Source organism: Sorex fumeus, unplaced genomic scaffold, assembly GCF_029834395.1.
Source record: "Sorex fumeus unplaced genomic scaffold, SorFum_2.1 ptg000034l, whole genome shotgun sequence".
In the NCBI taxonomy this organism is placed as follows: domain Eukaryota; kingdom Metazoa; phylum Chordata; class Mammalia; order Eulipotyphla; family Soricidae; genus Sorex; species Sorex fumeus.
Genome location: NW_026606091.1, coordinates 31,810,972 through 31,826,057, shown reverse-complemented (window position 1 = coordinate 31,826,057; position 15,086 = coordinate 31,810,972). Strand labels below are relative to the sequence as shown.

Below are 15,086 nucleotides of genomic sequence, written 5' to 3'. Positions count from 1 at the left end.
GATCACTTCTGTCGGGGTTTAGCACTGTAGCACTGTCCTCCCATCGATTTGCTCAAGTGGGCACCAGTAATGTCTCCATTGTGAGACTTGTTACTGTTTTTGGCATATCGATTACACCATGGGGAGCTTGCCAGGCTTTGCCATGTGGGTGGGATACTCTCGGTAGCTTGCTGGGCTCTTCAAGACAGGCAGAGGAATCGAACCCGGCTTGGCCGCATGCAAGGCAAACACCTACCCTCTGTGCTCTCGCTCCAGCCCTTACGGGACCATATCAGGTGCCAGGGTTTGAACCTGGGGTGGCTGCAAGGAAAGCACCCTACCCGCTGTACTATCTCTCCAGCTCCCCAAATCAATTTTAAATGAAAATGTAGACTTGCAATGAATTACAGGAGAATATTTTTGCGTCCTGATGATACGCAAATAGTTCCTAAACAGGATACAAATGAGCCTGACTGGTAACAGAAAATCAATAAATTTCAGCTTATTAAAATTAAGAACTTTACTCCATTAAAAGAGATCTTCAAGAGAATACGAAGGCAAGAGTAGAACAGGAATAAACATGTTCTACATGTGGATCTGGGAGGAAAGTACCATTAGGATCTTTAGAATAAGGAAATAGACTGAAGGGAAAGTGCAGATTTCATTAGGAATTTCCTAAAACAAAAAGGTCAGCAAAAGGCCAACAAGTATTTGAAAAGCGGCATCATATCATTTCTCGTCAGGAAAAGGATAAATTAGAAGCATCATGAAATACTGCCACACATGTACCAAGTGGTTAAAAATCAAACTGCGGAAACACCAGCCCTGGCGAAGCCTTGGAACAATCAGAGCTCCCACATGTAGCTGTGAACTACTAAACTGCTAAAAAGAAACACTCAAGAACTCTTTTTGAGGGAACTGGAGTGATACTGTAGTGGTAAGTGGTTTTGCCTTGCATATGACTCAACTTGGTTTGATATCTGACGCTCCATACGGTCCCCCAGCCTGCCAGGAGTGATCCTTGGGTGCAGAGCCAGGAGTAAACCCTGAGCACTTCCAGGCGTGATCCAAAACCAAACAAACAAAAAAATTGGGCTGGAGCAATAGTACAGGGGGAAGGGTGTTTTCCTTGCATGTGGCCACCCTGGGTTCGATCCCTGGTATCCTGTATGGTACCTGCCCCCAAGTATGCCGTCCCCTCCAATAAAAAAACCCTCTTTCCTAGCATCTTTGGGCCATATTTCCTCCAGATGGACATACTTACAACTCTGAGTCTTAGCCATTCCACTCAGCGAGACAGACAACAGAAATGCATAGCACCCCCCACCAAGGCTTGTAAAAGAAGGCTTGTAGAACATCATTATTGGTAGGACCCCAAATGGAAAACAATCCCAATGTCCCACAGTATCAGAATGGATAAATAAAATGAATTGCACTTCTAGATAAAGGAGCGCTACTCAGAAATAAAAATGAGTTTTTATGGTCACATTGAAGAATACATATTTCATTTTTAGTGGTATCTCAAGAAGCTGGCGTGCATGCTTTGCATGTGGGAGCCTGGTGGTCAATCCCCAGAACCGAATGGCCCCTTGAGCACGTCCAAGAGTGACCCCTGAACACCACTCTGTGTGGCCCCCCACAACAACAACCAAGCCCCAAGATTAGAAATGTTCCAGGATCAAGAATACAGGAGCATTCTTGTAGACTGATATTTTTCATGGACAAGACTTAAGTCGGCAAGGCATCTTGGAAGAGGTGATGGTGGCAGGGGTAGGGATATTATGGGGGGTGGGTGGAAGGATCACTCTTATAGAGGATACCTGTGACTGCAAATAATTTCTGAACAAGAGCTACTTTTATTGTGATTTTTATTTTTGGAGGCTTTTTGAGAGGGGTACACCCAGCAATGCTCAGGGGTTACTCTTGGCTCCATGCTCAGGCATCTCTCCTGGAAATACTCAGGGGATCACATGGGATGTTGGGGATCCCATATAGTACCAAGGGGCAGGGCACTCACGTGCAAAGCAAGCATCCTACCCACTATACTATCTCTCTGGCCTCTGTACTTGTCATTTCTACCCTTAGTTACCTTTTACTGAAAGGAGTCTAGTCTTTTGTTTTAATATTCCGATTTCTTAGGAAAACTCAGGGAAGAGAGGGGTTGGAGTGATAGCACAGCGCGTAGGGTGTTTGCCTTGCACGTGGTTTGACTCCCAGCATCCCATATGGTCCCCTGAGCACCACCAGGAGTAATTCCTGAGTGCATGAGCCAGGAGTAACCCTGTGCATCACCAGGTGTGACCCAAAAAGAAAAAAAACTCAGGGAAGAGAATGAGAATAAATTTGTTTTCTACTCACTGTTTCTTAATTTCTGAGATGACTGAGGATGGTATGAACACTTGTTCTAGCAACTGAGCATAGGGGGCATCCATGTTCAGGTTATAGTAGTCTTCATCTTCATCCAAAAACAGGAAGACAAAGTAAGTGTTCCCACTCGAGGTTGTGAAGAACTCCATGTCTTCTTGAGGGATCTCCACCTGAGAATCCTCTAGGAACTTCGCCGAAACAGAAAATACTACTTTATAATTGGTAATATCAGACAGACTTCTTAATGACAGAAGATTGAAATTTGACCGAATCAAGTTTTCTACCCATTTAATGCTTTCACCATTTAAAACTGGGAAATTCATCCAGATGGAAGATGCTGACTGAAAGTAGACTATAGACCGAACATGATGGCCACTTAATACTTCTACTGCAAACCATAAAAACCCAAAAGGAGAGAGATAACAAAAAGGAATGCCCTGCCACAGAGGTGGAGTGGGGTGGAGGGGATGGGGTGGGTGTGGTGGGAGGGACGCGGGGACCATTGGTGGTAGAAAATGGGCACTGGTGGAGGGATGGGTACTCAACCACTGTATGACTGATACGCAAGCACGAGAGTCTGTAAGTCTGTAACTGTACCCCATGGTGATTCACTAATAAAAAATTTTTTTAAAAAAAACTGGGAAATTCAACATAGACATCTGATTTCTTTGAAAATGTATAAAATTTGGAAATCCTGAGTCTATATGCCAACATAGTATTATTGGCTGGAGCTGATTAATGACTGCACAGTTGCCACAGACTATTGCACCTCCCTTAAATTCATATGCACAGTATATTAGTATTTGGAGGCAAGGCCTCTGGGAGATGATTAGGTCATGAAGACAGAGACCTTACGCATGGAATGAAAGAGATTCTAAGAGAGATCCCTTGATTATTCTACCCTGTGAGGACATTGAGAGAATAAAGCCATCAGAGGATCAGAGGTGGAGCTCGGTGGCAGAACATTTACTCTCTATGTGTGAAGAAGAAGAAGAAAGGGAAATAAAAGAAATGAGAAATAGGAAGGGAGGAAAGGAAGGAAGAGGAGGAGGGGATGGAGAGGGAAGAGGAGGAAGGAGGGGGAATGAGGAAAAGAAGGAGAAGGAAGAAGAGGGGAATGGAGGAGAAGAGGAAGAAGAAGGTGAGGAGGAATTGGATAAAGGGAGGAGTTGAGGAAAAGGCAATGAGGAGGAAGAAAGGAAAAGGGAGTGGAAGGAAGAGAAGGAGAGGGAGGAAAAGGAAGAAAGAGAAGGAGAAGGGGAAGGAGGAGGAAAGGGGAAAGAAGGAGATGAAGGAGAAGAAAGAAGGGGAATAAGGAGAATAAGGGAGAAAGGAATGGAGAAGGAAAAAGAAGAAGTAGGAGAAGAAAGGGAAGAAGCTAAGAAGAGGAAGAAGGGGGAGAAGAAGGCCATATATTCAACATGGAATTTAGCCTTAATAAAACACTGAATCTGCTTATTGTTGGTCTTGGACTTCTCAGACTCTAGTACCATGATAAAATTTAATTGTTTATGTTACCACCCAAGCTATGGTATTCTATATGTAAGCCTGCATTGACTGACAATAATTCAAATAACTCACTCTTTTATACTTGGTCTCCAGTACTCCTTTCTTTCATATGCCTTTGTACATTTGATCTGGGATCCCCGCTCAGAAAGAAGTCTCATATGCCATCCCCTTAATCTAATTCCTCCTTCACCTTCATCCCCCCCAGACCCCCCCTAAAAAATTCAGGAAAAGTGACTTTTACCTTCCCATTATGGAGTTTGTGACTGTTTTGTGAGTTTTAGTGTTTGGAGGAGAAGATGCAAGCACATGACTCACTTTCCTGCATGCTAAGAAAATTACACCAGAGCCTGGAAATGGGTCTTTTTTTAAATTGTGCAACCAAAGAATGAACAAAGAAAGGCATGGAATAGCACAGTGTGTCTGTACAGCACAGAGAAATGGAGAGCAGGACAAGGGCAGCCTTAGAAGTGAGGGGTAACTTTACAAGAGGCTCCAGGATGTGAGATGCAAAGTGAGGAAGAATGCTAACAAGCATTGTTGTGAGAGAGGAATTGCAAACTTATTGACAAAAATAAAAGGTGGGCAGCAGTTTGCCTTTTTAAAAAAAATGGAGACACCACCACTGGGGGACCCCAGCTTGTTTGAAGGGTACAATTCAGCAAATCCAGGGAATCCAGCAAACTTATCCCTACCCAAGTACGAATCGGTTGCCAGCTTACCTCATTCACAGACACACTCTCAGTTTCTTCCTGGACTTTCTCCTCCTCTTCCTCTGCATTCTCCTCTTCATCTGTCTCCTGCTCCTCCACTTCCTCTTGCTTCTCCTCCATCTCCTCGCCCCCCTCTGTCCCTTTTGCCTCCTGCTCCCCGGCCTCCTCTGCTTCCTTCCTTTCCTCTTCATTCTCTTCTACCTCTTCTTCCTCCTCCTTCCCTGTCTCCTTCCCTTCTTGGCTCAGGGATGTTCTTGAGTCCCTCTGTCTTCTTCCCTGTACTGTTGCCTCCCTTCTTTCGCCCACTGCAGGCTCTTCTTGCAGGCTTGCTTGCGACCCCAACTCTGTACTGTGCCCTCTCTCTGAGTCTTCTGTGGCACTCATTAGACTGGATTCTTGTCTTGCACTTCGCCCTAGTTTGTTCAGTTCAACAGAGCCTTTTTCCTTCTGTTTCCTCATTCTCTCCCGGAGGTCTCTTTCATGTGCTTCTGTGGATGACCAGGCCCCAGACACAAGAAGAACCAGGTTTACCAGAGTAGCATGGATTTACCCTCCCCAGCCCAACCCAAGGTCCAGAACCATAGGCAACAAGGAACAGACAACAACGAACTTGGAGAGAATTGGACTTGAATCACAAAGGTGTTACCTGGTTCCCTGATTCTGAATATGACTTCCCCATTCGAGTTCTACAAGGGAAAAACACAGGGTGTGGAGTGAGGGCATGGCCTTCCTCCAGAGCTGGACTTCCAAGAGCATCTCTGTTCTTTGATGAGAAGCCACGCTCCCCTGAAGCCTCACGTTCCATGGGGGATCTGAGGGTTCCCAAGCCAGGCAGCCAATTCCCTTAATCCCAACAAGGCTAGCGAGCTCACTGCATCGCAGATGCTAGTGCAAAAAGGATCTCATTTTGAGACAATCTTGGTGTCAATCTGGGGCAAAAGGCAAGGGAGGACTGAGGGATGCAAATCAACTGAGGGATGCAAACTAAGGGGCAGGAAGGACTGCATGGGAGGGCTTCGTGGTTTCCATCTGAGTTTCTGTGATATTAGAGCCACTTCATTGACCCAACAGGTTCCTGACCTCATGGATTCAGTATGGACATGCTATGTCCTCCACAGTGAGTCTACAGCTCTGAACTGGAATCCCAGCTTCGTAAAATCCGGGTAATTGGGGGGTATTCCTTTAAATGCAAGGGGAGTGTAAAAGTGCCTGTCCTGTAAGCCAGGTGACCAGGAAAATCTCCAAGGGCAGAGGGGAGATGACTGTCTGAGAGCCCGAGTTCCACATCTCTGCAGAGCCCTGGTGAGGGGAGGGAGTCTTTGGGGAGCCGCCCCTCCATACACCCTCCACCCTCACCCCCACCCTGCTTCTATGGGAAGGCACACACCAGGCGCACTGCCACCCACACAAGCATTTCCAGCTCTGGCCATGCCGGAACAGGGCAGCCCAGGTCCTCCTGCAACCGGGGGCCCCTGGTGCTGTGGGGGAATCTGCGCAGGGCCTGTGCTGAGAAACGAAGGCTGGTTGGGCAGCTGTGCCCTTCTGAAAACTCACTCTGGGGCAAGCCACAGACAGATTGGGAATTCCCGTATCTGTCCACAACCCACACACCAGCACAGGAGAAGGAGGAGGAGGAAGGGACAGTGAGGGGCAGTGCCGGGGGGTGGGCAGGCTTGAGGGGGTAGGGAGGCTGGCAGGGGTTGGGGTGCGGGGACAGGAGGGTCCCAGCAGAGGAGAGGGAGAGGTAGAGGACAGGGGCAGAGCTGGGAAGAGGAAAGGGTCTGAGAGAAGGAGGGGAAGGGGACTGTGGTCACACAGTAGGAGGGAGGACTTGGCAGGGTCTTCAGAGAGGTTGAGGGGCTTCTGAACAGGAGTGCAGCCAGAGGTATGTATTTTCTGAGGGGTAAGTAGCAGCATGTGTGTGGAGGTTGGTGGCAGGAGGGCTGAAAGGCAAACGTCATTTCACTGGCTTTGGATTACCAATTGGTGGGGGTATGGTGCCACCAGCAGGTCAATCTGTACTTGTGAGGCGAGTGCATCAGCAGCCTGATGGCGCCTTCAGACTTCCAGATACCCCAAAGTTGCTGCTGTGCCTTTGGCCAGACCCCAAAAACTTGGGCAAAGTTTACCAAGAAAGTAAACGGCCAAGTTAGGTATGTGGGGCTAGAGAGATAACACAGCAGGTAGGGCGTTTGCCTTGCATGCATCCGACCCGGGTTCGATTCCAGCTTCCCATATGGTCCCCTGAGCACCGCCAGGAGTAACTCCTGAATGCAGAGCCTGTGAATTGCCGGGTGTAACCCAAAAAGCAAAAAAAAAAAAAAAAACCCAAAAAGTTGGGTATGTGAGAGCCACACCCACAAACCACCTCCAGCTCCGCTATATAATTGGAGGCATGGCCTCTCTGGTTCCTGATCAAACTGCTTAAGGGCCATGATCCCAGAGACTCAGAAACAAATCTCGAAACCCAGTGGCTTGTGGCAGAAATGCGTCCGGTCCCTGCAGTAGGCTACCGGCGCCGGGCCACCCCAGGTGGGAATAGGTTTTGTGCCTTGACCTGTTCCCCCTGACGGCCCGGTGGCCATCATCCTCCAGAAGCCACTGGACAGTTAGTTTTGGGCCCGCAGTGATGAGACACACCGAGCCTTATGGGATGGGGGTGGAGCCGGCCCTTTCCACCCCATCCCAACGAGACCCCGAGTTGCTGCCCACGAATGGCCTGTCTCCTGATCAAGCTGCTTAATGGCCATGATCCTAGAGACTGAGAAACAAAACTGGATTGCCAATTGGGCCTCCAAGAGCTTAGCCCTAAACCTCCAATGGGGAGAAACTCGTGCAGCCCCAAGAGAGAGGGGTTCAGGAAAGGGGCTCCAGGCAGCCTCCCTCCGCATGGCCCCTTCAGGGGAAGGGCTGTGCTTGGGGGGTATCCTGCAGCACCTGTTCAAAGATCTCGCGCACGTAGAAGTATCTGCTGAGGGAGATGCTGTAGGCGTTGAGTTCTTTCAGGATGATTCTTGGGTAATGGATGGCCTCGTTTTTCAGGAGGATGTGAAACGTCTTATACCTAGGAGGGGAGGAGACAAAGAGGGGCAGGCAAGGAGAAGCGCTGGGTGCTGGGTGCTAGGTGCGGGAGGCCTCAGCCAGGACCCAGCCCGTGAGCCCATGATGGGAGCGGGCGATTGGCACATAGTGCGGAGGGCACTTTCCCCTTGAGGCTGGCAGGTCGTAGGGAAGGGCCCCCATGGCAGTGGAATTCCTGGGAAGCCAGAAAACCAATAGCTCCAAGGCTGCAAAAAGCCCATCTTGCGAACACAGGAAATAAGGTCTAAGAAGACCTTTACCTGGCTCTGGCAAAGACCAGAGAAGGCTGGACATATCCCCTGCCACCGAGAGAAGCTCCAGCAGGAACAAAAGTCCAGAAAAGGAGTTTCAAAGAAGACCATCCGCTACTCCTAACTCTACCCCCTCGGCAATCACCCTACCAAGGGGACTCTTATCTCAGTAGAGAGCCCCACATGGGGCGGATTGAGAGAAACCCCATAAAAGCCAACTTGAACAAGAAAAGCGCACACGTATGCTGTGCTGCTCGTTTGTGTACTGCTGGTGTTCATGTGTCGAGGACAAGAGCATGTGGTGCCTGAAGCCGTGTGTCACCCACATCTCCCCTCTCGAAACATGCAACTGCGTGCTTTCCTGTCCAATGCTGAGATATGGGTAGGGGGCTCTTTCTGCCTTGGGAGAAGGCTGCATTCTCTCTTAAGCGAGTTCTCTCTTTGTTTCTCTCCCTTCTTCCCCTTCCTCAAAAACCTCCACATAAAAACTGTTTTGACTTCACTGCTCATCTCCTCCTGAAATTCTTTCCTGTGAGATGGCAAGACCTACGACAGACTTTCCTTTCCTGCAAAGAGCGATTCTAGCCCACGTGCATGGCTTGCTGAGAAATTGGGTGGTGGGGATTAACTCCTGTGCCACGCAGAACAAGTGGACGTTTGTGACTTGACGGCTACCCAGCCCACTGGCGGGACTCGAGGGCTTGCTGTGCAGGGGCTCATCGCAGGCTTTATCAGTCCTAGTCTTCCCAGCCAGTCCTGGGGTGGCAGAGGTGGATCCACTTCACATAAGCCCCCCAGGGCCCAGTGGCATCACTCTTGCAGGTGTGTTTGGCTATTTGGCTATTTTTCTGCACAAACAGGGCTCTTTGTGGAACATCTGGAAAGCACAGGCATAGGGACTCCTCTGCTAATTGGCAGGCCGCTTCTCCTTTCCTGTCTGCCCTCATCAAACCCTTCGAGGCCCAAACCTTTACCTCTTTCCCTAATAAGAAGACCTGGGCACCAGGAGGCTGCTCATTTGCTTCTAGAGAAATGAAGCGAGGACCCGTCTGTCATCTTCAAAAGTGCAGTTCTATTTCAGTATGACTGGCCCTCGCATGGCCAGTTACAAAAAGGCACACCTGGAGTGGGGGCTAGTTCCCACAGAGAACTGTTTTGATGATCGAAAAGCGAGAACCAATCAGAAACAGATTATGGGTTGTGGGGAGGGGGGGATGGAAAAATCAGCATGAAACATTCTCATTCGTGAGGTCTACCTGGTCACGGAAAACGAAATCGCTCTGTAGCAACTTGCATGGTTTTCTGGCATTTCTGAGGGAAAAACAGCCCAGGTGAGGGCCTGGCCCCATAAATAAATATCTCTGTCCATAAAATGGAAGAGCTGGGAGGTTAAAAAGTGGGAAATTTTCTTCATGTTTGTATTGGTTGGCAGGGTTTCTCTCTCTCTCTCTCTCTCTCTCTCTCTCTCTCTCTCTCTCTCTCTCTCCCTCTTTCATAAAGAATATGTGAGCTTTTGATTTTAAAAAGACGTGGGAAGGGGAGCAGAAGCGATAATACAGCGGGTAGGTCATTTGCCTTGCACATGGCCGACCCGGGTTCAAACCTCAGAATCCCATACGGTTCCCTGAGCACCACCAGGAGTAATTCCTGAGTGCATGAGCCAGGAGTAACCCCTGAGCATCAGCATCACTGGGTGTGACCCAAGAAGAAAAAAAAAAGATGTGGGAAGGCCCTTGAAAACACACCCCAGCCCACTCTCTGTCCTCACAGGCCTGACTGATATACCTGGCTTGCATATCCTTCAGGAAAGTGAGGGCCTTCTCCAGGTGATACTTCAATGTCTCCTCGTGGTTTTGCTGCCTCAGTTTGTCCAAGATTTTGTCCAGGTGGGCCTCCTGCACCTGGAAGTAGCCCCCAAGAGAGTTGGAAGCCAGAGACTGGTCGCTGGAGCTCAGCATCAGGGACACACAAGGACATTCTGCAAAACTGGGGTCCGGGGGCCAGGGGTGGGCCAAGGCCTCTCTTTTAATTTTCTACAAAAGGGGCCCCAAGTGTGTCGCTGCCTTACTCCAGGTTCTAGGGCTTTGGGATCTTACTTTTCCCTGTTTAGGACATTCTCCCTGGGGCACTTTACAACCCCCCCCCCTAGCCCCCGAGATCCAGGGACAACTTTTTCCCACCCACAGAGGCTGGGAAGCCCCCCAGATACCTTCCCTACCCCTCTCCCCTCTGCATAAGACTGTGAAGGCAGATGGAGGCACTCGTGAGTGGAAAGGCACAGGGAGACCCCGGGACAGATCCTGCATACCCCCGAGCCTGTCTCTCACTTGTACTCTTACAGATGTAGACACCGGGACCCACTATGATGCAGCCGAGACCCAGCTCTGGCTAATTGCTTCTCTTCTACGTGGTCCCATTGCCCAGGGACCTTCACTGCCTCATTGCTTCCAATGCTCTAGCTTGGCATTTGACAGCGGAGTCTGGGATGCATTGGGGTGGGGTGGGGATGGGAGGTGGGGGAGTCATTTCTGTCTGCTGTGTGTGAAGCAGGGATCGGAGTGGGCTTGTCCAAGATTGGATTGTGTTGTTGGGTCCCCAGCTGAATGCTGTTTGCCTCCACAGGGTGTCAGGCAGAGCCACCATGCAACTGGCCCATTCCTGAGGAGCTGTGGGGTGGTACCCAGGGCACCGGGCGCACACCTGGTCTTCCAGTTTGTGCTTGTGCCGCTGCTGCTCCATCCTCTTCTCCAGCTCCAGCTCCCGCACCGACAGCATGTTCTGGTGGGTCTCCCACAGCTGGATGGCCTCCTGGAAGTAGCTGAAGAGGCTAGTGCTCTGCTGCTCCATCTGCTTGGCCAGGGTCTCAAAGGATTTCTGCAGGGCAGAGCCCAGAGAGGGAGCCTGGAGGGCCAGGCAGCTGGGACCAGGAAACGGCCTGCCCAGCCCAGAGGGTTCATGATGTTTTCCTAGACTGGCTAACCTCTGGGTCCCCTGGGGGTTTGCCCCGAGGTCCGGGGCCCTCTGTCCCTGGGGACTGCCTTTCTACTCTGCCTTGCCTCCAGCCCACAGTCTGGCTGATCTTTGAATGTCGTCACTACACCTGTCCATCTTCACTGATGCTGCTGGCCAGAAGAGGAGGGACCCAAGGGCCTGGAAGGAAGCAGCAGCCACTCTGGAGTGCAGCCTGGGGCTTTCCCTTCCCAGCGGCCCCCACTCAGCCTCTAACAACAGCCAACTCCTGCCTGCACTCAAGAAACAGAAGCTTCTGCTCTTCTTGGGGTGGGGGGGCATGTTGAGGACTAGAGGCTCCCTCTGGTCCTCTGCCTTTTGTCTGCCTCTTTGCTTGTTTGGCTCTAGAAGCAGAGATTTTTTTAGAAAGAAAGAAAGAAAGAAAGAAAGAAAGAAAGAAAGAAAGAAAGAGAGAGGAGAGAAAGAGAAAAAGAGAAAGTAAGAGAGAAGGAAAGGAGAGAAAGAAAGAAAGAAAGAAAGAAAGAAAGAAGGAAGGAAGGAAGGAAGGAAGGAAGGAAGGAAGGAAGAGGGGCTAAAGCAACAGCACAGCGGATAGGGTCTTGCACACGGCCAACCTGGGTTCGATTCCCAGCATCTCATATGGTCCCCTAAGCACCGTCAGGAGTAATTCCTAAGTGCAGAGCCAGGAATAACTCCTGTGTATCGCTGGGTGTGATCCAAAAAGCGCAAAAAAAAAAAGAAGAAGAAAAAGTTCAAAGAAAGAGAAAGAAAAAAGAGAGAAGAGAAAGAAAGAATAAGAGAAAAAGAGAAAGAGAAAGAAAAGAGAAATAGAAAGAAAAAGAAAGAAACAAAGAGAAAAAAAGAAAGAGAAAGAAAGAAAGAAAGAAAGAAAGAAAGAAAGAAAGAGAAAGACCAACACCTTTATTAAGTGACTGGAAAATGACAAAAGGAATTACTTAAGGGAGGGGCTAACGCTCAAATGTCAGTGTCCACCAGCAAAGCCCAATGAACCCCCAGCCCAATAGTCATTGGTTACTGCCGTGGGTGGCCGGCAGATGGAGAATCTATTTCGGGAAGCCAATGGTGGGCAGAGACTGGGTGCTGTGGGCCTCTCGGGGCGGGATCCCATGGGCTCCTGTTTGGGATGCTCCAGGAGCACTCTCTGACTACAGGCAGAGCAGAAGGGCACCTGGAGCAGGAGGATGGGAGACCCGGGGGCTTGCCGCCCAGCCTCCCCTGCCACCCCAGCTGGGCTTCCCAGTTTTTGGGCTCCCCAGCCACGCACATCCAGGGACGCCAGCCCCTCCTCCACTCTACTCTGGAGCACGCCCACCGCCTGGTAGAAGCTGGGGTTCACCAGGGCCTCGGCCTCCTCCTCGGTGAAGGACGTCCACTCCAGCAGCTGCTTCTGCAGGGCACAGGGCATAGCGGGGCTCAAGGCTGCTGCAGTGGGGTAGGGGGGGCTAGTGCTGCCCCGTGCCCAGCCCCCGCGAGTCCCACGCTGAGAGCCTGGTCGAAGTGGGGACCACCGCTCTGCATCCTGCCCCCGCAGTGACCGGCGATGCTGACACACTGGGGGACCTGGGCTCCAAGGTGAAGGAAGGGGCTGAAGGTCACAGACCCCCCAACTCGGACCTGTCCCTCTGCAGACCCACAGGCAGAAACAGGGGTGCGCACTGCTCCCGCTCCTTCCTCGAGAGACTGGAAGCGGCTCCCAGGCTCAAAACTCAAAACGGCACCGGCCTCCCCCAAACGGGGACTCTATCCGCAGTGGTGGCCACTTCCGGCCGCTGTGGGTCAGGCGGGATCAGGCGCACCCAAGGCCTCTGTCCCCCGTGTGTCCCTCTGTCCTCTGCGTGTCCGGTCCTCTCGGTGCACCCTGCAGGGCTGGGGCGCAGGGGCCACTCCCAGGGAACACAGGGGCTCCCTCCTACTCTGTACCCCCAGCCCTTCCCTGATCCTTCGGGAAACTTCGTCGGCTTGGATCCAGGGGGCCGCGGCACTGCAGAACTCCAGTGGAATTGTGTGTGTGTGTGTGTGTGTGTGTGTGTGTGTGTGTGTGTGTGTGTGTGTTGGGTGGGGGTGAGAGAACTGCGGTCCTGACACTGGCTGTGGCCCAGGCTCCCTGAGCAGGGCAGGGGTGGAGCTGCAGGAGCTGCAGGAGAGGGGCGGACTGGGCCTCTCTCAGAGCTGAGGATGCCTCCCAGGGCCTCCACTGGCAGGTCAGACCGTGTCCGGACTGTGAGGGAAGTTTTATAGCCACTGACGTCACTGGACCGAGGAGCCCAGGAGGGGCTCTGTAACCAGCTCTTTCCTTGCTCCAAGGGGAAGAGTAGGTGCTGGGAGGGAAGGGGGCTGGGAGAGAACTCAGGGCCTCACACTCCCGCTGTGCAGAGGGTGGAGAGTCACAGGAGAGAGCCCTCCCACACGGGGGGCTCCGGAGGCATGTGGGAGGACCCTCGCCACACAGGGGGTTTGGGAAGCACATGAGAGAATCTTCCCCACACAGGGAGCTCGGGAGGCGCACAGGGGAACCCTCCCACACAGGGGACTCGGGAGGAAGTGGACTGCCTGAAGCGTGGACGACTGACTCCGTACACAGGATCCCGGGATGCTTCCTGGTGGAGACAAGTGACAACCATGGAGGAGAGGTGGGAAGAGGTGGGAGCAGGGATCCAGGTGACAGTGAAGTGACCCAGAGTAGGCCGAGGGCGGTTGGAGGGAGTGTTTTGAAAGGGGGAAAGGGGGTTCTGGGAGGAGGCAGGGAAGGGCACCTTGCACTTGGGCACGTAGGCCAGGCACTCCTGCCAGGTCTTCTCGTACTGCAGGTGGATCTGCGTCATGCACTCCATGTGGTAGGAATCTCCCGGGAGCAGAAAGCAGACAGGTTAGCCAGCTGCATCCCCAGAAGGAACAGGGGACGGGGCTCCCCGGCCTCTGGAGTGGCAGCTTTTCCCTCCAAGTCAGAGCCTCCGGAGAGACTGACCTGAGGTCAGCAGTTGATTCCCCGTCCCCGTGGAAGGTCCCGTGATGCCCCCCACCCCCCACTCCAGAGGCCTTTGCACTTCCCCCTCTCCATCCAGGCTCCATTCACTCTCTCTGACCCCACTGTCCCCCAGTTCAGAGCCTTCCACAAGGGCCCCCGCCGACCTAGGATAAAGTCCAACCCGCCCCCTCGGTCACACGGCCAGCACAGCCTGGGTCCTTGGCACCTCCTGCCAAGGCCTCCACCCCGAAGGTCCTCCACCCTGCCTTTTCTCTCAGCCTCCACACACACTCTGGTGAGTCTTCCTCCGTGGGAAGTCACCTGACCCCAAGGTTGGGCTGCTCTGAGTGGCCGTGCGAGTCTGAACCGGGCAATCACTCCTTTGGCAAGGCCTTTCAGGACTCCTTGTTAGGCTGTGTCCACAGAGCTCACACAGACCAACATCCTGCAGACTCTGCCTCTGACTTCCCTTCTTGGGTGGGAAAGACCCCAAGGGAGGCCCCACTCCTACCCTGCTGGTCACCAGGACCCAGCCCCCCGTACTGATCCCTAGGCAGTGAAGTAAAATGGAATTCCGTTCTATTTGAAAGCCAGGAGCAATGGGGTGCACCACTAACCAAGGCCCCCAGTGGGGCTCTGCTCTGTGACCTTGGCCAGGATGCTTGCCCTCTCTGTGTCTCTGGGTCCTTCCCCGTCACAGGGGGACAATGACACCATGAACTTGAGCAAGTTAGGTATCAAGTTATCAAGTTGTGCTAGGCATCCCAATGGAGACAGAAATACCGTCTTTCTCCTGAGCGCACCTTAGCCAGGTTTTTCAGCCAAGTCTTCAAGTGTTTCCAGCTTGGCCCGCCAGACGGCTTCTGTGGCCTCTGCTCATTTCTGCTTTTCTGGGTTGGAAGCAGCCACAGACAAGATGCCAAGAGAGGCACCAGCCTCGCACTGAGGACGACGAGCTATTAGCAGGCAGTGGCTGAGAATTCAGTGTTCAGAACACTGGCTCGAGGGGATGTTTCAGCATCACTGTCACTCAGCCCTCTCCATGAAGCCAGGCCTGAGCTCCGAAAGGACTGCAGGATGGCACACACTCCCTGGACAGCCTTCCAGCACAGCGGCCTCTCCCAGGCCTCCTGAGAACCCTATTCACAGGGGAAGAGCCTGAACCCCAGAGAGGCCATGACACCTCCAGGTCCCAGAGCAGGGGTGCAGAGACCGGGGAATCAAACCTACACA

The 15,086-nt window shown here is 52.1% G+C and overlaps 1 protein-coding gene across 1 annotated transcript in view; it reads right to left on the bottom strand.

The window, feature by feature from the left end:
* The window catches only part of CCDC180 (coiled-coil domain containing 180), a 61,859-nt gene that overhangs the window by 33,055 nt on the left and 13,718 nt on the right, over positions 1–15,086 (bottom strand). Inside the window, exons 11-19 of the mRNA XM_056117464.1 lie at positions 13,642–13,730; positions 12,153–12,275; positions 10,598–10,771; positions 9,683–9,798; positions 7,503–7,629; positions 5,212–5,251; positions 4,973–5,053; positions 4,575–4,699; positions 2,338–2,534 (exon numbers count right to left, since the gene is read on the bottom strand). Coding sequence (XP_055973439.1) covers positions 2,338–2,534; positions 4,575–4,699; positions 4,973–5,053; positions 5,212–5,251; positions 7,503–7,629; positions 9,683–9,798; positions 10,598–10,771; positions 12,153–12,275; positions 13,642–13,730 — 1,072 coding nt within the window. The remainder of the gene's footprint in view (positions 1–2,337; positions 2,535–4,574; positions 4,700–4,972; positions 5,054–5,211; positions 5,252–7,502; positions 7,630–9,682; positions 9,799–10,597; positions 10,772–12,152; positions 12,276–13,641; positions 13,731–15,086) is intronic.